The sequence below is a fragment of the Poecilia reticulata genome, chromosome 5 (genome assembly GCF_904066995.2).
Source record: "Poecilia reticulata chromosome 5, P_reticulata-male-v2, whole genome shotgun sequence".
Classification (NCBI taxonomy): Eukaryota; Metazoa; Chordata; class Actinopteri; order Cyprinodontiformes; family Poeciliidae; genus Poecilia; species Poecilia reticulata.
In genome coordinates, this window is record NC_088834.1 from 20,336,662 (window position 1) to 20,356,344 (window position 19,683).

The following is a 19,683-nucleotide window of genomic DNA, read 5'->3' on the forward strand; positions in this document are numbered from 1 at the left end:
TATAGCAGGTGAAATATGGTTGCAAACATAAATAAATCGCCAATTACGTTGCTTTATCGGTGTACTTTTGTTTCTGAGCGCAGTATACACACCTCACCACTGTTTCGACGCGATGTTATGTTGAATCGCCATAAAGAAGTTGGTTCTTTTATTTTGAAGGCAGCTTTATAGGAAGTTATTTACCTGACGTGCGGTGTGATGACGTCATCGATCTGAAAAAAAAGGGGAAAAAAATGCGGATCTTCTGCTTCTTCAGTCCGTCACTGTTCCACTGCTGGAAAAACTGTAAGTCCGAATAAACGCTAATTTTAATCACCTTTATTTAAGGATGACAGGATTTATTCTTTAGAAAGAGTCGGAAAACAAATAGTTTGCTTAGAGAAAGCGAGGCCCAATTAGAGCAAATTGCACAACTGTGAGTCAGCCTAACCTAGAGCGTATGGTTGCTGTGATTTTCTCAACTAAAGATAAGCGATAAGGAAGTACAGAACAAAATAAAACACTACCAGAAGTGGGCATTTCATTTTTATGTCAGGCAGGAATTTCACTTCTGCTGTCCTTACTTCAGACACCCTGTTCACACCTTTTCCAAGTTACTCACGTCATACAGTTTGACACAGAGTTTCTTTGCAGCCGTAGAGCTGACTGCTTGACTTGGACAAACGAAGCATTAGCGGGTCTCTGGTGTCTACCTGGGCAACACCTTGGCCATGCATGTCATTTAGAGGAGGGGGTTTTCAAAGTGTGGCGTCCTGTCCAGTCTGTACCCCGTCTCTCGCCCGGAACGACCCCGATAGGGACAAAGGTGTACAGAAAATGGATGGATGCGCTGGGTAGGTTCGTTTTCAAAGTGTGGGGCGTGTCCCTCCTTTAGGGCGTGACATGAGGGAAATTAATAAATAAAACAATAACAGCACAAAGTAACTGAAAACATTTAGCTAACTTCACCACTCCTATGCCCGAGACTAAATTGATATATTTTTAAAGCTCTGGTGAGTCTGGACAAGCAAAATAAATAATAAAAAAAGCTTAAAAAGTATGACTATGATAGTTTTAAGTCTGAATTTTAATGGGCTGAATCTGAAGGTCCTCCAAAACCACAGTGTCATCTGTGTAGCATAGTTTATTCTGCACACAGCTACATCTGCAAAGCCTCGGGAGGAAGCCGAATTACCCACGCAAGTACAAGAAGATCATGCAGGCTTCATGCAGAGAGACCCCAGGCCGGGATGCTAACCATTGCGCCGCTGCACAGCTCGTTTTTAAATGTCAAACTGAATCATATTCCAAAAAATTTTTATTTTGTTTTCTGGGAACATAAAAATATGAATTTGTTTTGTTTTATTTCTCTTAATAAAAAAATGCCATCCTTTTAAGTTTTTAATCAAACAGTAAATAATTCAGACATATTTGTTTTTCGTTACAAGATAACAGATGAAAATATCGTCTGTCTTCTTTTTCCATTTTCACAAAGGTCACTGCACACGTCTGTGTTGCAGATTGCAATGTTGCTTTTTTTTCTACTAAAGGAGTTTCACTTCTCTGTTTTCAAAAGCTACTTCCTTCTGTTTGACTGTTTCATATACCAACTTTGTGCAGTTGCATTAACAGAACTTCGTGCTTCGGGCCAATGTCCAGTCTTGTCCAGTCTTCAAATCCAGTTTGAAGACTGGATTTAGGATCCGTGAACAAGTTGTAGACTCTGCAAGATAACTGACCTTTAAGTTTACAATCAGTGTTTTTTTTTTTTTTAAATGGCAGGAAGTTTGGATGACTTTAAGGCCTGATTGCAGCTTTTTTGAGGACGAACAGTCACACGAGAGGTAAGTGAGCCAATGTTCATGTGCTACGTGAAACTGATGATTGTAAATGGCTTATTGCTAACAGAAAATCAACAGAGAGCAGTTCCTTCAGTGATGTTTCGGTATCTGAACTGTTGATGGAGTCCTAGGGTTTAGAGAAGTCTTATGAGATAAATCTCCATATTTTCTGTTGTAAATGTGTGCTTTAAATGGCAGCAACCAGTGCTTGTATCTCTCTCTAACAGTGCGTTTAACCAGATGAAGACAACTCTGCACAAAGTGGTTGATTCATATGACAGAACGTAACGTCACTTTCCTCCACACGTAGCATTTCACATGTTGCCAAAACAGCTCAGTTTGTGTCGTGTGTAAACAGTTGTTTGCTGTGTCCCTTACATAACTTTTTACAATCTGACTTTCTCAGCTGTTCTCTTCTAAAATATAAATTTGTAGCGTAAACACCGAGTAGCTGTTCTACCAGCAGTTTGTCCCGCCCGAGCCGAGAATCTCTGTAGCTCCTCCAGTGTTGCAGAAACTAGTAGTTCGGTGGTCAGTATAGGTGGATGGACAGGTTAGCTGTAGAGATGGGAAGTTATTGTACAGTTTTTAATTATTGTAATTATGTTTTACAGTAACGATGGTTGCAAACCCCCAAAACTAACATTTTAATATTTTTCTTGTAAATAGATTGAACTGTGGATGTCAGATTTTGTTGTTATAAGAATAAATATCACCAAGTCTTGTGATAAAATCTGAAGCCCAAACGGCCAATCTCCAGTTTCACGTTGCGCTCCAACAGAACGGTGCTCAGTGACGAGTTCAGAGTTGGAGATGTTGGTTTATTTCCTAACTCTTCTTCACAGTTCATCCCTCACCTCTCAGCTGTGTTTCTTGGTTAATTTATTCACTAATGTTCTCTAAATCCTTTGAGGCTTTCAGGGAATAGCTGAAATCACATAAGTTACACACAAAAGACTCTGTTGTGATGGTTGTAGCTGACCCAGTGATGCTGACTGTCTGCAGAGTCCTGAGATGGAGGACGCGTACAGTGAACTTTACCAGGAGTTTCTTCGCCTCAGGTCGTTGTGCCTCAGACAGGCAGCTCTGCTTCACCAGCTCACAACAGCCCTGCAGAAACAGCAAGGTATGAGTTTTGATTTCAATGCTAACCAGCAGCTCTCCAATCACTCAAAGTAACCTGTAAACAACCATTTGTTTTGTCCAGGGGTCTCTGTTCCAGAAGTAGAAGTGAGCGATCTGATTTCTATCCCGGTCCAGTGTTCCCACGAGGTCCCTGCGTTTCTGTACGAAAAGCCTCAACCGCTGACGTCTGCGGGACCAGACCCCACGCCGCCGCACGGGGCTGAGCACGCTTTCAGAAATGTTGGCTGCGCCTCCGGTGTTCTTGCTGAAGGAATGTCGAAGCTCAGCGTGAACATGCCATGCCAGAGGAAGCAGGATGCGAAGACGGAGATGTTGAACCCGTTCGTGTTCAATACGGAGTTCTCGAAACACCACGCAGATTCTCCCAGCAGGCCAAAGCCTTCAGAACAAAACGGCCCTGGTGAACGCAGAGCTCCGTACATGGTGAGCGTCTTCTGCTCAGAGATGTGTGGTTGTTGTTGTGTTGTTTTTGTAAAGTTTTGATCTGTTTCAGATGCCGATGATGGATGGGGGCCTCCTGAACCTGTCTGGAGGAGCCATGATGTCTGACGTGGCGATGCACTCGCATGTTTGTGACTTCTGCCAAGCGGTTTTTCCCGGAGACTCAACCACACGAGGAGAGTTTCTGCGTCACCTTCACACGCATGTCACATAGACCAAAGACAAACACTACAGTCGAAACGTATTTCCCCTCTGTCTTTTCCATTAGCCATTGTAGATATTGCAGTAAAAACCAGCTGACCAGACATGCCGGAGCTCAGCTGGGGGTTGCTAGGTGAGGGGTGGTGTCCACTGATTTGTGACATTACATTCTGAAAAAAAAAAAACAAAAAAAAAAAACAATTTGGAAGCTGCATTCTGTGTTTAGTCAGGTCATGCTGCATAAAATTAGTTACAAAATGTGGAATGAAATAAAAATATTTAATTCTGACAAATAAGCAAAACCAGAAGAAATCTGAAAGGGGGCAAATACTTTTTCAAGTTACTGCAGGTCTTCTCTCACTGACAATAGACTGATACTGTGATGGTGCATACACACCTCTGGTCACACAACCTCTGGGAAGTGTGTCATTAGCTATAGTGTGAAATGAATATGAACTGGTTGTTGAGCATTAGCTGTGTGTGAGCATTTTTTGAAGTGTTTTACTCAGGGTTTTATTTGTCCTTTGCTTGTGGGTGTGAATACATTTTCAATGGAACAACAATCTAGAGACGTTTGTCTCATTACTGGGAATTTATGTCATGATTTTAACATGCAGGTGTTTGGCAAATGACCCCAAATCATCTGCATCAAGAACAAGGTTAAACGAAACAAGGTTCTTTACTCAGGTCCTTTAACTGGTTTCTGATTTGCTGGTTTTCACACGGAGCAGCAAACTGCTCCATAGAAAGCTGGAGATCGGACTCTGATAAACAAAACCACCAACAGAACAACAACATCTGCAAAAAGCAGAGACCCAATCCTCGCCTTGACTGCGTCTAGAAAGTCTTTCCAAAAGTTATGACCAGAAACAAAACCTACTTGTTTCTGGTCGGAGCTTGGGTCATGCTCTGACCATGCGGACCAATCTCTGACTTCAGTAGGGACCCGGTACCGGACCCTGCTGTGGTGGTCCTACCAGGCCAGTACCAGACCCTGCTGTGGTGGTGCTAGCAGGCCTCCATGTTCATTCTTATGGAGACTCCTTGTCTACGAGAGAGCTCACAAACACACACAGGTGTTTGGAATCTTGTATTAATTACTATGTGTTTTTCAGTGACGTTGTTATTGTTATATGTTTTTTTTTTTTATTGCTGTTGTTTCTTGGTTTTGTGTTTTTCTCTCTGTAGGTGTAGAAGCAGATTTCTTGGTTGTTTTCTTGTACTTTCTATCCATCCATCCATCCATCCATCCATCCATCCATCCATCCATCCATCCATCCATCCATCCATCCATCCATCCATCCATCCATCCATTTTCTTGCACCCTTTTTCCCTCAGTGGGGTCGGGAGGGTTGCTGGTGCCCATCTCCAGCCAACGTTTCGGGCGAGGGGCGGGGTACACCCCGGACAGGTCGCCAGTCTGTCGCAGGGCAACACAGAGACACACAGGACACACAACCATGCACACACACACTCACACCTAGGGGCAATTTGGAGAGGCCAATTAACCTGACAGTCATGTTTTTGGACTGTGGGAGGAAACCGGAGTACCCGGAGAAAACCCACGCATGCACAGGGAGAACATGCAAACTCCATGCAGAAAGACTGGAATCGAACCCAGAACCTTCTTGCTGCAAGGCAACAGCTCTACCAACTGCGCCACTGTGCAGCCCTACTTTCTATCCTTCTTTCTCTATTCATATCTCTTTGCCTTACTTCTCCTTTCTTTTCTCTTTTTTCCTTTCTTTTCCATCCTTTCTTTTCCATCAAGTCTGGTTTAAAACCAAGTGGCCAATGGGAGAGCATCGCCGGAGCTGCTGCTGTAGTTATGTAATTTCTAGCTTAATTTTTAACACTTAAATCAACAATCCTTGAAATGTTGAAGTAATCTTATATGTTAATTTATACTCTGCTTACTTCAACTGTCCTTGTGCTGCTTGTCATCAGATCGGCTTTCTGCTGCTTCGCACTGTTACTGAAGAAAGAACAGGAACTAAAAATAGATGCAAAGATTAAACTCTAATTAGCAACGCTGACAGCTGAATGACGATAACGGCTCCTTTTCTGCTGCCAGATTGATTTTATAATCAGACGTTAAGATCTTGAACACAATTTCTGTTGCATCTTCAAGATTAAAAGGTATTTATCGTTACAGAACCTTTACAATTAAATGACAATCAAAGCGTTAAAGAGTGAAATGTAAATGATTGATAGATGCAATCAAGGTTAATTAGATTAATAATCATAAACCAATCTGAAGGATGACTTCTTATTTCTTGGAGCTATCTTTATTACATGTTAATAACATGTTTCACAGCGTTGCATTTGATTTTAATCGACAAAAATTACTTGGCAACATGAACTGAAAGACACTAAAACATAAGTGAAATTTCTAAGACATGTCAATGAGAACTCGGTGAACTCAGTGAATTGTTATAATTCATGCAGCTTTTGAGCCTAAATAACCTGTTAAAGGTCAGGATCTCAGAGATATTTAGACTTTGACTATGCCACTTCTTTAGCCTTTCAGATATGGATCTACAGGTGTTCTTTCATGAGTGTAAGGTCATGACCTCATGATTCCATCAATGACAGTCCAGACCTTCATGCTGTCGGCTCCATGTGTGTCACTATAATACTCTTTTCCTTAAATCTTCTGTTTTTATTTACTAGAAGTTGCCACACTTGTAGCTTTACACTTTTGAAAAAGTTTCTCTTTTGTATCCTCAGTTCATATAATATTTTTTGTGGATCAAAATTTTTTATTTTTTTTTGGTAAATGTCAAACAAGCTTCTGTGTCATTTTTATTCAGCAGGAGTTTTGTCTTTGGTCCCATTGATGCAGTTTTTGCCTGATCTCTGTAATTTTTTTGGATTTTGTTCTTGTTTCTTTTGTGACATGCAGAAAGAGTTTGTAATGATCTCTTGTGGAAAACCAGCTGCTTCAGAAAAGCTTTCTTACCGTTTCATCTTTTATTTTTCTTTTCTTTTTGTGAGCTTTTTTTTTTTTACCTGTTTCATGTTTGACAGGATCTATTTAAGTGACTTATAGACTGTACTGTTATCAGGCCTGGGTGTAGCTCATAAAAATGAAACAAAAAGCAAAAACATAGTGGTTACTTCTGTTAAATCCAGCAAAGTTATTTTAAGAGATGTGGAAAAGGAGAGTTCATGTAGGTGAAAACTCAAATCCAAGGTGTGTATGTGCTCTGCAAAGAGAAGGCGTGTATGATATTAAAGCAAACACCATGGAGAAATATGAATTTTCTTGCAAGTTGCGAAGGTGTTTCGGTGCGGATGAGCAATCTTTCCATCCCCACAGGGCCGTGACGCTTAATAACGCCTTGGACTTTTTGAAATCCTACAGAAGAATTTGTCTGGTTAATACCAGGTTTGCTCTTGAGTATCGTTTTGCAGTCCGATGTCTGCGGATGACATGAGCGGCGATGATGAGTCACGGCAGCATCGAAGCGTCAGTGCAACAAACAAGACAACAGCAGAAGTGTTGCTGGCTGAGTGACGCAGCTCCTGCTGCCTCGTCCACACTTCAGAGCTGTTAAATTAGCAGGAGGAAAAAAGTCACTCTTGGTAGAAAGAACTACAACACTGACTTAAATCATTAAAGTAACATTTATTAGGATATAACAAAATAAATTATCTGTCTTGCAACGTACACTGAGGATGATTGTAATGCTCAAGAGACGGGTAGGTGTAATCGATGCACAACACGCTACCTCACTGGTAGTTCTGCAATTAGTCTACAAAATCTGTTATATTTATAGCCGTCGACATAAGCTAACACCTAAACTCTGCTGCCGAGGCCAGTCGAGGTGACGAGTTTAAAATAAGCTGCTGCATCAAGAGAGAATACAATCATTTAGTCTCTCTAAACCTCTGAGTTTTCCTAAAATACAAATTGAACAAAAAATTATAATAAATCACCCCCCCAAAATATCACGTCCGTCTTTAAAAGACACAAAACATTACAAACGGATCAACTTACAAGTCAAAGACCCCATTTCTCAACAAGTGTGTCAAACAGCCTTTAAAACGAAGAACCTTTCAATGTAGTTTAAATGCAGTGCTCCCAACAAATGTACAGTTTTACCTTTAGTGATAATAAACTCTGAACGGAGCAAAGTCAGAGTGCGCCCAGACTGTGTCGCTCCAAGCCTCAGTGTTCTGGATTTAGCAACTGGATTAAGAAAATAAATACGTTCATAATCTTGGGGATGGCAAAATTTTCAATCTGAAATGGATTTTAAAAAAAACATCCAATCAGTTATTTGTGCAGCAGAAAGTTGTGAGTGTGATTATGACAGAAGTCAAATCTGATGGACAAGCTAATGAAGTCGCTTTTTGAAATTTTATTCAACACCGACTAAAAACGAAACACTTTTTAGCCTCAACATTCAGCGTCTTGCAAAAACATTCATCGCACTTTAAATGTTTTCAGATTCTGAAGCCACAAACTCCAGTGCATTTTGATTGGATTCAAAATTCAATTCAATTTCAAAAATACTTTATTAATCTCACAGGGAAATTAAGTCAAATTAATTTTATTTTATGTGATAGACCAACAACATGTAGTGCTTGATTATCGTAGATTGCTGATGACTTTCAAAATTCTTTACTAATGAAAGTTTGAAAATTTGGCACGAATTGTTAAAAAGAAATTCAGCAAGTTGAGTTTATAAAAATGCATAAGAGACTTCTCAGATTTTCATTTGGTAAAAAATGAAATCATGTATTTCCTTTTAAATGTGTAATTAGGAAGTCAAGCTTGATTTTTGTAGCACCTCTCAAAATAAAAACTAAATGTTTTTATTTAGTTTTTAAATAAAAGCTAAATAAAAATCCAGCACATAAAAACATGCCAGATTGATAAAAACTGATTTAATTGAGTTTTTAAAGAAACCACTAAGCAGCTCCAGCTAAGGTTTCAAGAGAATATGGAAAAGGTGATTTCTCTTTTTTAGTTTTCAACTTTGTGTGTGGCTCCATCTACATGCTACCTCTCATAAGAGGCACTTCTTCATTATATGGTATATTTTGTTGGTCTATCACATAAAATATAAATAAAACAAAATTTATAAAAATTTTCAGCAGTATGAATATTTTTGCAAGGTGCTGCATGTGTCAGTCCCTTCTAAGTTAGTTTGACCTCTACAGTTCTGACCTCTGACCTAAGCAAAGCGTTTCCTGAGTGAACAGCTCCGGAGCATTATGCTGCAACTTGCAAAGCAAAGAGATGTTTGCTAAACGCGCATCTCCTCTGCAGTGTCGCTCAGTGTGGAGGAACTTCAGAGCGTCAGTTTCCCAAAGTTGCAGTGCCCCCTGCTGTGTGAAGCGCGTTTCATCTGTGGCAGGCGGATCCTCCAGCGCACAGCGGCACTGGCAGCAACATAAACATTTTCCCTGACAGAACACAGCTAAACTCTACAGGACACTAAAACAGAGACGGGGTTTCCTTCCATCTAACAGATATATAAAAAACAGAAACATTTAGATCTTAATTTACAGCGGATTCGTTTACAAGACAATGACGGGGCCTATTTAGTCAGATCCTTGCAGAGTCTTAGATTTACAGTTTGAGTTGGAGTCCTCTCTCTCTCTGAGCACAGCTCCCCTGACGGGCTGCGGGTTTCACTTTCCTCTGTGGTTGGAGGTGATTGTTGGCTCTTTGGTGACACAAGGGCTACTGCTCCGGCACGCCGTCATCAAGATCGCCCGTTCCACTTTGATGTCATGCTCTGGGGGGAAACGTGGGTTTGAAAATGAGACTAGAAACAAAAGTTAACTCAAACAGGAAGTATGTAATTGACCGCTACAGAGCAGTGTTTAGGTAAAGGCTATCAATAACAACTTCAATTCTGATCTCAGTGACTGCAGCGTTGAAATTACTGGCTTTTCACGTAGTGGGGGCAGCAAAGCCGAGCATAAACACCGTTTAGAGATCCCATGCAGCTGGTGTTTAAAAGCTTTGAATGCTAGTTTGGGGGAATTCACCAGGAAGTTCTCCCACATGAAGTGCAGTCGTCATGGTTTATGTGACCAATGCAACCTGGTAGCAAAATGTCCCCAGGCGAGCAGAGACAATGGAGTGATGACTGAGTAAAAAAAAAAAAAAAAAAAAAAGCAGAGAATACACAGAACTAAAGTTTGGGTTCACTGTGTAATTATATGAGAGAGGCAGCAGATTAAAAGTAAGATTAGAAAAACACATTTTACTGATTTAAAAAAAATTATTTTGTAATTAAGAGGAAAAAATTGTTACGAGATGCACCAACCAGCATCTTCAGCATTTCTCTTCAGCATTTCTGAGTCTTTCCTATAACATTCCTGTTGGGAGCCATCATTAATATTCAACCAGGTTCAGGATGTAAAATTATTCCTCAGTCAGATTAAATCATTAATGTCTTGTTCGGTGTGACAAATACACCAAACATTGGTTTTGCTCTCAGATCTAAGGTGACCTTCAACACATGTAAAGCAGCGGCAGGATTGTTGGTGACTGCAGTTTGACGGCTGCTGCAACAAATTGTATGAATGGTTACCCTCCTGACTCACTTTCCTTGACCTGCTCTCCCTCTCTTTTCTGATAATAAGAGCATTAACACCTGCAGCTTGTTGTCCATTTATTGGAGGACTGATATCACGTTCAGACACGATTCAGCTGCAGCAGTAATCTTCCACTGTACAGAGAGAAATTAGTTTTTAAATTTCCAGTTGGCACGGTGTGGCATGTTCAGGTGCTGTACGATTTCTGAATACTGGCTGGGTCAGACTGTTGTGTGAGAGTTACATAAACAGTTCAAACAATTCATATAAATTGAGGTGGGATGCAATTTAGTGATAGTAAGCATAACTGGTGATGACATTTTCTAGTATCTGGTGTTCAGATCATTTTATTGGTGCTGCTTTTGCCAAAAAGTGCTTTGAAAATAAATTACATCAAAATTGTCTGTACAGTCTGTTCTACTCCACCTACTGTACTTTAAATACTGCTCATAATATCATGTCATTCACCCTCTGACCTCTAGATGTCAGCAAAGTGCTTCTTAAATTATTCCTAGTATGTGCAGAATATGCGACAACAGGCAACTCAGCAGCATTATGACTAGAAGCAGTATGAGGTGATTTTCCCAACAGTAGTTTCAACCTTATGTACGTATTTAAAGTAGTGGCTAACATAGATAGCATTAAGCATTAGAACGTAGTTAAGTAACTCTTAAAATTTTAGAATGGCTGCCAACTTTTCTAAAATGTTCCCTAACAGAGACTGAATGTCATTAGAGATAAAGCTGGATTATTGTGCTGTATTTTATTCAGCCTTCCTGTTTACAACTCAAATTCCTGCTCTTTCTAAGCACACAGCAGGCTTATTTTAAACACCTCTCTAAACAGATAATAGCATGTTATAGCTTAAATTTCTCTACTTGTTGATACTTGTTTGCTGGTAGCACTTCCAATCCGTCCTTTCACAGAATACAGAAAGATCCAACTTTTTATTTTTCTTCTGCCTGGTCGCTAATCAGAGCCAATTAAGCTGAAAATTGACTAATTCCAGTTCCAATCCTTGTTCTCATTTCTGTAGTTTTAATCCAGCAGAAACAAAGCAACTAAGCAAAAAAGGTATTGTTTCATTGCCGCTCTAGAATCTCTAAGTTGTTCTAAATCTTCCATAATTGGTAAAATAACAATGTAGTTAACAGCTAATTCAGCCAGAAAAACAAATCCCCACAAAGACAGTATTTATCGGTTTATTCTCTGTGTTGCTCTGTGACGCTCTGTGACAGTGGAAAATGGGTTACAGCTGAACTCGTGACGTTAAGAGGAAGTGGGAGAAAGTTGAGATTAATGAGTGCTGCACATGAGGGAAACTTGAATGAGTGAGAGATAAACAAACAGGAGCATGACAGATTGATGCCAGAGATGAAACATATGTCATGTTTTGTTATTTCCGCAGTCCTTTTGGTATAGGGAGAGGATGTATTAAAAAAAAAAAAAACACTGTGCCATTTCCCTGCCCACAGGTTTTATTTTTGTACGCTGTCGCTTGGTGAGTCAATGCAACGCCCCTCCAATTACCTCCCACTCCATCGCCCCCACGCCCCATCCATCCCGCCCTGCAGCCCACGCGCCTAACACGCTCTGACGTCAGTCACTGCTGAAGCAGGGAGGGGGGTCCGATTCTGTCGCCCACAGAGTACTTCCTATCCCCCCTCCCCTCCCTCCACGCCTCCTCATGTCTTTGCTGGCTTCCTTCTCCGTTGCTTAATCTCTTCAGCTGACGATCGCAGCCCAGAACGACTAACTCTGCCCAAACCACTTACTTTTTGCTTGTGATGCATCACAAAAACTAACAAGGTATTAAAGAAGTGCAATAACAGAGTAACGCTTTTTCTCCCTCTCTCGTTTCGTTTTTGTTTTTTTGGTCTCCCTCCTTTGCCCTCCTTCTCACACTTTTTCCTCTCAGCCTCCTTGTTTCCCCCTTCTAACTTCTCTCCTTTCTAGTCTACAGCCTGCTGGAGTTTAGCTGTGAGCGGTGGGAGGCGTCACCTCAGAGCGATTCTGACTCACTGGGGTTCAAACTGTGGAGCTATAAAATATTCATTGTTACTGAAGGTTAGAAAGTCTCTGTCTGTTATTCAGTTCTGCCCCACAACCATCTGATTCCGTTTTGAAATTATAGTTCACATTTTGCCTTACCTGCTGAAGATAACTCTGGCATCTTCACTTAGAATAAATCTACAATATCTGGTCCTGAGACTCCAGCTAAGAGCGAGTCAGACCCAATTTCAAAAACATCATATGGGTTTATGCAAATGCCAGTTCATGCACGTGACTTTATTCATTTACAGAAAAAAATATTGTTCACACAGGAAAAGGAGGGAGGAGGTGGTGCACCAAGAATGATATTCCTGTACTGAAAGACAAACAGGTAAAGCATTTTCAGGAAGAGTAATAATATAAAATTGTAAGTAGTGTAATGAGCAGAAGAACAATGTTTTAATGGTGCATTCATTTCACCTCAGCTTGGATCTGTGAATTGGGACATATGTCGCAAGTCATAAAAACAGTTAACTTTGTATTTTATTGTATAGAAGTGTTAATTAATAGTTTATAAATGCAGCTTTCATTGAGTTTTATGTGTACAGCAGCCATACTGTATTCTCAACTCAGGAATACAGGGCAAATTGAGAGTTTTCAGGTTGAAATTCTGACTTCATTGCATGTTTTTGTTTTATTTTGAATGAAAACCCCCCATAAAACTCACTTCTTAGTACAGCGGCAACAAGCCATGAAGGGAATGATGTGTTATTCATTTTCAAACATGAGGAAAACAAGAGGATTTAATGCAAAATCAAATTCTATCGCATGTTTAAGTGTGTGTGTGGACTTATTGTGCTCCTGGTTCGAATAGCGCACGTGTATTGGGATAAAGGATGTGAAAGTCACAGTCTATCACTATGGAGTGCAAAACTTTATGCCATGATGTCAATATGTATTTCTCCTCAATTGATCTTCTGAGAAGGAAATTTCACCTCTACTGTCAGTTTCAATCATTCATCATTATGAATTTCCATCTGTTGAAACAACACAGAATAATATTGATATTGAGTCTTTGCTATAACATCTTAAGCTCATCTGCTGATAAAAACTGTGTCTCCTACTTATCCTTTTAAAGACACTGTGTCTTCTTTTGCCTTTGAAACAAATAGCAGCTCTACAACAGTATTAATCCTTCACTTTTCTGCTTGTAAGTTACTTAGACCAGAAACACTTGACATGTTTTGTTCTCGGTGCATTTTTAGCACAGGAAGGTGATTGTTGGCACGTTGCCTCATACCTAACAATCAGCGCTTTCTGTGTAAATAAATACCAAATGAAAAAGGTGGCAACAGTCTAAGGTTTCATGATTTCATCAGCAGAACAAACCACTGCAGCTTTTATTTCTGTCAAAACGGCAAAAGACTGCTTTGATCTTGGCTTCTCCAGCCTCAAGGTCCAAATAACTTTGATGGTAAACGAGGTTGCTAAGAGAGTTTTATACCGCAGGTCAGATGTTAACTGCTTATCCGTCTCACTTCAAAAGTCCCTTTAAACGTGGGTAAGATGTTGGTTGGGTTGAACTGAAAAAGTCAGAGACTTCTTGAATATTCCTCCATAAATCTTTAACCATCCCACTTATAATCTATCCAGCTTCAAATTGAAAACTTTTTTGGAGTCACATTTGTTTATGCCTTCCAGAAATTTAGAAAATAACCCCTAAGTCATTCCTCTACCTTGTAGTAACAGGTTTAATCTATATTGAACAATCCAGGTATGGGAGTCTCTGAAAAGTCACCTGCCAAGTGAGTTCCCTCTGGCCCCAGGCTGAGTTTCCCCGCCCGGTCATGTGACACCATCCGAGCCAATCGCAGGCCTTCGTCCATTAGAGTCTGCTGTATTAGATGGCGGCTCCAGCTGGCGGGGTTCGAGGCGTCAGTGTGAGGACGGGGAGACGGAGACTGGTTGCACTGGGAGCTGGAGTCTAACAGAGCAAACAGAGCTCAGCTCAAACTGTCTTTTTTTTTTTTTTTAAATAATTTCTAATGTAAATTCAATGTGGAGCGTTACCAAGCGATACGCAGTCAAGGCTCTCTGCAGACAAGCTGTCTTCATCTGCTCTCTGAGTCGCTCCTTCAGATCCCTCCACTCCAAGGAGCGATGACTCAGACACGATGACCTTAAACACACCACACAAGCCCGCTCATGAACGACTACAGACCAGATGAGCTCTAATAACCAGCGGAAACAGCAACAAGGATTCACCTCGTGTCTCGCTCTCTTCTGAGACAAACCGCTGCTCTCGTCAGCATTTGACCTGCAACAGAAACAAACATGAAGATGAGGTTGCACCTCTTGTTTTGGAGCTTTGAAAGTGTATTTTAACTAATTTAAAGTAACAAAGTTCAAAGTGGAAAGTAAACCTCATCAGAAAATCCTACATGAAACTTAAAATTACAAATTGCGACACTCTACCAACACTATCAGTGTTTGTTACACTGATAGTTTTAGCTGAATTTACCCTTCAAACCATGAGTGTGTGATTTTAAAAAGGTTACATTTTTAAATGTTTAATTCACAATGATAAAATTAACATACAAACATTTAACTTTAAATTTAGAGTTTTAAATATAGACCCAGTCTTTTACATTAGGAAGGTTTCTTGGTTGATGTTTGCTAAAATCTTTTTTAATCTCAAAAGGTTTTCCTAAAACTTGTATAGGAATGCAAACATGAGTGCGTTTTCAGTGAATATTTTTGTTACTGTGAGTTGTACATTTTTGTGTCCAACTCAACAACATCTTTCTGGAAACGGGCGTAAAGATGTTTTATATAGCGTAACATCTTCCCCTCCTTCAGATTGAAACCGTGAGACTAATACTTCACAGTGTGGTGGCTTAATTTGATACTAAAATACAAAAATTTTTGTATTAACTCAGCATCTTTGTGTAGTAAGTCATGTTCTAATTAAGCTACATTTGCATGTTCAGGTACTGGTGCAGACAATACCACAGTAAATTCAAGTTGTGGAAAAGTGAAAATACGTACACATAGAGACGTCTGTTGAAGTCTAAATGTGGTTTCAAGGTGTTTGGGGTTGATCAGATGTGCTAACCAAAGCTGACTTTTAGCATCAGGGGATTTACAAGCTGGAAAAAGTAACTTTGTCAATGTATGTATCAGGGCTGGATAGAAAGAAGCGCAGCCCAGCGTTGAAAATGTATGAAAAATGTGTCAATTTTTCATACATTTGTGTCAATGGATGTCCAGTCTTTGCATGGAGTGAGGCGTGAATGTCACTGAAACACTTACCTTGCATGTTTGAGTGTGGAGGTGTAGGCACATTTCCTGGCCACCTGTCGAGCCAGAGAAAAGAGCTCCACCCGTCTGAGCAGGAGAGCGTTGTCTCTCATGCAGAACTGGGCAGCAGCTTCATTGATGATCAACTGGGGAGGAAAAAAAACAAACAATGCGTGAAGGACTTATGGGTGCTTTCAAGCAGGCAGCTTTAGTATTTTTGAGTTTACCTCGTGGTGTGTGAGCTGCTTGCCCTCTCTCCTCTTGGAGTCGAAGCGACCATAAATGAGGCTGTATTTCCGGATCTCCTCCTCCTTGTTTGCATCCTGCGAGCCCATTCTGAAGATGTGACCCACGGTTTTTGCTATTTTCTTGTTCATCCTCAGCAGAGTCTTTACCTCTGCGGGGTCTGACCTGGGCAGGGTCCTATAGAGTCTCTCCACGCTCTCCACCACGGCCCTGGCCGTCTCCTCGTCCAGCTGCCCTCCTGGCCAGGCTGATAGGGGTGCTGGGGCGAAGGATGCGGAGGGCACTGGAGATGTGGAAGGACCCGGAGGACCTGCGGACAGGAGAGGTGGGCTGTGTGGTTCCTCCTCGGCTCCAGATGCAGAGGCAAGAGCGCCATTCCCATCAGGGTCTGGGCTGAGCCAGTGTGGGTCCATGGGGGAGAGTTTTTCCCTGTAGTGTGTGTCCGGCGGCTGCGGTGACGCCTGGGAGCAGGGACTTCTCGGACTGCCGCTGTACATCGGGGTGAGACATGCCCGGTCCTCTCTTTCGCAGGGGGAACCAGGCTGCCCGTTGCTCAGAGCCTTTCTGTACCCGCCAGCTGACCCGCTGGAGCCCGTCCCTTCGACTTTGAACAGCGGGATCCCCCCAAGAGGGACATTAGCGACGGGCTGACTGAAAAGGGCAGGGTTCGCCGCCCAGTCGCGGAGAGCCTTCTGCAGCCTACGCACATGCAGCGGCTTGGTGGCCATGCCAACCAGGGCCATGATTTCCAGGAACTCCTCCTCGGCAGCCTCACAGAGCTGCTGCACGTCGTCACCGCCTTGCTGGATGAAGGTTTCATAGTAGGCCAGCAGGTTGGCCCTCTGCAGCACCCGATAGAGTTGCAACTCCCCAAGGGTGCGTGGCAGAGACATAGCACACAGCACTGGAAAGGTCAAACAATTGAGGGGAATCGCATGAACCTGCAGAGAGAGAAGTCCTGGAGATGTTAATTACTAAAGTGAAGAGACTCTGGCATGAGATCCAAACATAAGTTCAAAAGCTTCTCCTTTGCTTTCAAGAAGTTCTTGAAGTCTTGCACTCTAAGCAAAAACCACTCTATTTTCCATGCATACCTCTTCTTACAAAACTAAAAGTATTTATATAGATATTTTTTCTTACCTTTTCAGGTTCCTTGTGAAGATCTGTTCCGCCTAAACTGGGAATATATTCACTCCAATGTCACGGCTCGCAACTCCGGGAGCGAAACTGACAAAGAAACACAATATCAGCCAGTCTTTGAGACAGGAGCAGCACACGTTCAGACAGGAATTACTTGGATCACTGGCTCCTCTCTAAAGCTACTAGAGGAGGACACCCTGCTCGGCGTCACATCGCGCTTATTATCCTATTCGTTACTCTTACCTCTCGCCGAGAGCCTCCACGGCGCAGATTTGCCGTAGTAAATCCCCTTTGCGTATCGCTCCTCGGCTGATATCACTGGCAGAAATCCTCCTCCGGCGCACCGTATTGGTTGCTGGCTGCCTTTTTTGCCGTCTGTGTGGGCTGGAGAATGACGGGGGCGGACTGCAGCACGCCATCTGACCGAAAAAGAGCCTTCCTCTCCCGGTAGAGAGGCGGCTTTCAAATTGGAGATGTGGGTGGTGGTATAGTGGGGGCTTGAAATTAACCCTCATGCGTCTTCGAGATTAGTCCTTCATGCAGAGGCTTCAGGGGATTCCCGGAGGTTTACCGTGTCAAAAGACCCTCCAACGAAAGAGTCATCGTGCAGACTCGCCTTTAAAATGGCCAAGAAATGAGGGAGACTCCGGTTCATGTCTTATTGGTCTTAAAAAGACGGAATTTCACAAACTCCACCGCATTTTACTTGATATTTAAATTGATAAACACAAAGTAGTAAAGTGGAAGGACAATGATCTGGTTTAATTAAAATACGTATGTATGTTTTGATAATAAAATCTGAAAAGTGTGGCGTGAATTTAGATTCAGCTGAGGTCTTTGAGATATATCTGTCAGTGTTATGCATCTAGAGAATGAAGATTCTTAATTTAATTTATTGAATTTAACTCTGGGCTTTGACTGGACCATTCTAACTCTTATCCTGCCAGTGTCAATAGAATCAATTGGAAATAAATGGTCCCTGAAATTGAGACATGTCATTCTGTTTTGAATCAAGTTAGCAAAAATAAAAAATAAATCACCAAGTTGGTAAAGAGGGCTAGCCCTGTTCTACTCTGAATCCTCTGGAGATAATTGTACCAAAAAAAAGGGATGTTTTACAAAACTTTGATCAGCTTTCGTGACCCTTCTGGAGAAAAACATTGCCACAGCATCATGCTGCCTTCACCATGTCTCACTTTGGATTCTGATGACAAGGTGACAGCAGAGTAAGTTTTCCATCACACAAAGACTTTGCATGCTATGTTAAAAGGTAAAATTTTCCATCTCATCTGACCAGGTCATTTCTCTTCGCTTGTGTCAAGGTGTAAAATGAATGTATCATGGCTTTCGTTCTACAAATAAACTTTGTTCAGGGGTGTTTAAGTGTCAGAGTAAAATGTGTATCATATCCCAATTAAACACAATGAAGTTTAGGATTGCAAGGTGACAAAATGTGGAAAAATTGGAAGGTTGCAAAAGCTTCCAGGCCTTGGTATAAATAGCATTAGTACATTAAGCATTAGTAATAGCATTAAGTTAAAACAAATACCAAGAAACTTTAACGCTTGAAAATGAATAGACTAAAGATACATTTTAGTTTATCGTACTGGTGAAAAACATATTTAAAATATTCAGTAAAAGAAACAATTCCCTTTTTACTTTGGAATAGTCCTTGGATGGCCTATATTGTATTGCATGTTGGCAGCAAAGTTCAGTTTGACTCCTGTCTGATGCAGAACATCATGATGCTGTCCATTCAATTATCTAACAAATCACTGAGGACTTTGCAGCACAGCTGGGTTTATAGTAAGATTAGATTGTCCTCTGTTGCTAATCAACTGGCTGCATTAAACTTTTCTATTTTCTTCCCCTTCACTGTTCTGAACAGTGGGCTGGGTTGATCTGTCACATAAAATCACAATAAAATGCATCATAATTATATAATTGTAACATAAACCTGTGGAAATGTTCAAAAGTTACATCTACAGGACACCGTTTACTAGTCCACACCCAAGCAAAAATGGTTTGTGGGACTGAATGTGTAGTGTGGCTCCATGATTTCAAATTGCCTCTCTAACTGACTTTGTTGCAATTTCCCCCAGAGGCCACGCAAGGAAATTCAAGCTGAATGTTATTATCCCTATTGTATTATTAATTCATATTAATCCAATTTTATTCCAGCCAAGAAATTATGATTTGACTAACTCTGTTTAAACTGACAGGCTACAGTTTAAACAGAAATATGAACAAACCCTTTGAGCCTGATTCGCTGTTGAACACTAGGTGGCAGCACCGCCCTTCCGATGTCTGCTCTCTGTCAGAAAACCATAGAAGGAATTAGAGGAGGAAAAGAAACAGTTGGCTTTCTGTTCACAAACAAGGTTACACATTCATCTTAAAGGTATGTTAAATGATTGTCGTCTTTCTTGAACGGAATATGTTAAATGACTCTGGCTCTCGCTGTAGCCCGTCTCTGTTTTTAAGCTTGTCTGAGCTAAAAGGAAGAGGAAACAGGCGCTAATAATAGCAGGTTCAGTTAGTATCATTGGCTAAGAGTTAGCTTCTGGCGAGCTAATTGCGTTCAGACTTGCTGTTTTTTATCTTTCATATTTTTTTTCTGCAAGTAATGCCATATTTAATGAAATAATTTTTAAGTTGGACTCAGAAGAAGCTAATATTACCCATATTTGTCTTCCTGTCTTCCTGCTTTCTCATGCTAACACCCTGGCTGCTTGCTAACCTTCGTCGTTTCAAGAAAAACATCTGGAGCTTTCAACAGGACTAAGATGATTTCTTGTGTGACAGCCAGGTTACTGTCAGAAAAGTCTGCTTTTAA

General features: G+C 41.1%; 3 protein-coding genes across 5 annotated transcripts in view; 2 read left to right on the forward strand and 1 right to left on the reverse strand.

The window, feature by feature from the left end:
- On the forward strand, window positions 1-9,746 carry LOC103465290 (uncharacterized). Of its 2 annotated transcripts, XM_008409962.3 has the most exons (5): window positions 3-285; window positions 1,762-1,823; window positions 2,826-2,946; window positions 3,028-3,389; window positions 3,460-9,746. In XM_008409962.3, the coding sequence occupies exons 3-5, from the start codon at window positions 2,835-2,837 to the stop codon at window positions 3,619-3,621; spliced, it is 636 nt and encodes a 211-aa protein (XP_008408184.1). In that variant the 5' UTR covers window positions 3-285; window positions 1,762-1,823; window positions 2,826-2,834; the 3' UTR covers window positions 3,622-9,746. The 2 variants fall into 2 exon arrangements, with proteins under 2 accessions (XP_081463381.1, XP_008408184.1); XM_081607255.1 differs by lacking the exon at window positions 1,762-1,823 and having other exon boundaries at window positions 1-285.
- Window positions 7,220-17,840, reverse strand: nab2 (NGFI-A binding protein 2 (EGR1 binding protein 2)). The gene is made up of 8 exons (XM_008409959.3): window positions 17,091-17,840; window positions 16,848-16,934; window positions 15,689-16,648; window positions 15,474-15,607; window positions 14,427-14,478; window positions 14,232-14,340; window positions 13,960-14,145; window positions 7,220-9,361 (listed from the first exon to the last, which is right to left on the reverse strand). Exons 3-8 carry the CDS (start codon window positions 16,598-16,600, stop codon window positions 9,255-9,257), a joined length of 1,500 nt encoding a protein of 499 aa, XP_008408181.1. The 5' UTR covers window positions 16,601-16,648; window positions 16,848-16,934; window positions 17,091-17,840; the 3' UTR covers window positions 7,220-9,254.
- The window catches only part of dnajc14 (DnaJ (Hsp40) homolog, subfamily C, member 14), a 23,457-nt gene continuing 13,643 nt past the window's right edge, over window positions 9,870-19,683 (forward strand). The window contains exons 1-3 of one of the 2 annotated variants that reach the window (XM_008409961.3): window positions 9,870-12,552; window positions 19,131-19,248; window positions 19,603-19,656. The gene's annotated coding sequence lies outside the window, so the exon portion shown is untranslated. The remainder of the gene's footprint in view (window positions 12,553-19,130; window positions 19,249-19,602; window positions 19,657-19,683) is intronic. The other variant, XM_008409960.3, reaches the window with a different exon arrangement.

What these genes read in the sequence shown, in the direction of transcription:
- LOC103465290 (XM_081607255.1), top strand. Translation starts at nt 2,835, where the DNA reads ATGGAGGACGCGTACAGTGAACTTTACCAGGAGTTTCTTCGCCTCAGG. An exon ending in AGCCCTGCAGAAACAGCAAG is followed by an intron (nt 2,947 to 3,027) that starts GTATGAGTTTTG and finishes TGTTTTGTCCAG; the next exon opens with GGGTCTCTGTTCCAGAAGTA. An exon ending in AACGCAGAGCTCCGTACATG is followed by an intron (nt 3,390 to 3,459) that starts GTGAGCGTCTTC and finishes GATCTGTTTCAG; the next exon opens with ATGCCGATGATGGATGGGGG.
- nab2 (XM_008409959.3), bottom strand. Translation starts at nt 16,600, where the DNA reads ATGTCTCTGCCACGCACCCTTGGGGAGTTGCAACTCTATCGGGTGCTG. An exon ending in AGCAGCTCACACACCACGAG is followed by an intron (nt 15,608 to 15,688) that starts GTAAACTCAAAA and finishes TTTCCTCCCCAG; the next exon opens with TTGATCATCAATGAAGCTGC. An exon ending in AGAGGGAACTCACTTGGCAG is followed by an intron (nt 9,362 to 13,959) that starts GTGACTTTTCAG and finishes GTTTCCCCCCAG; the next exon opens with AGCATGACATCAAAGTGGAA.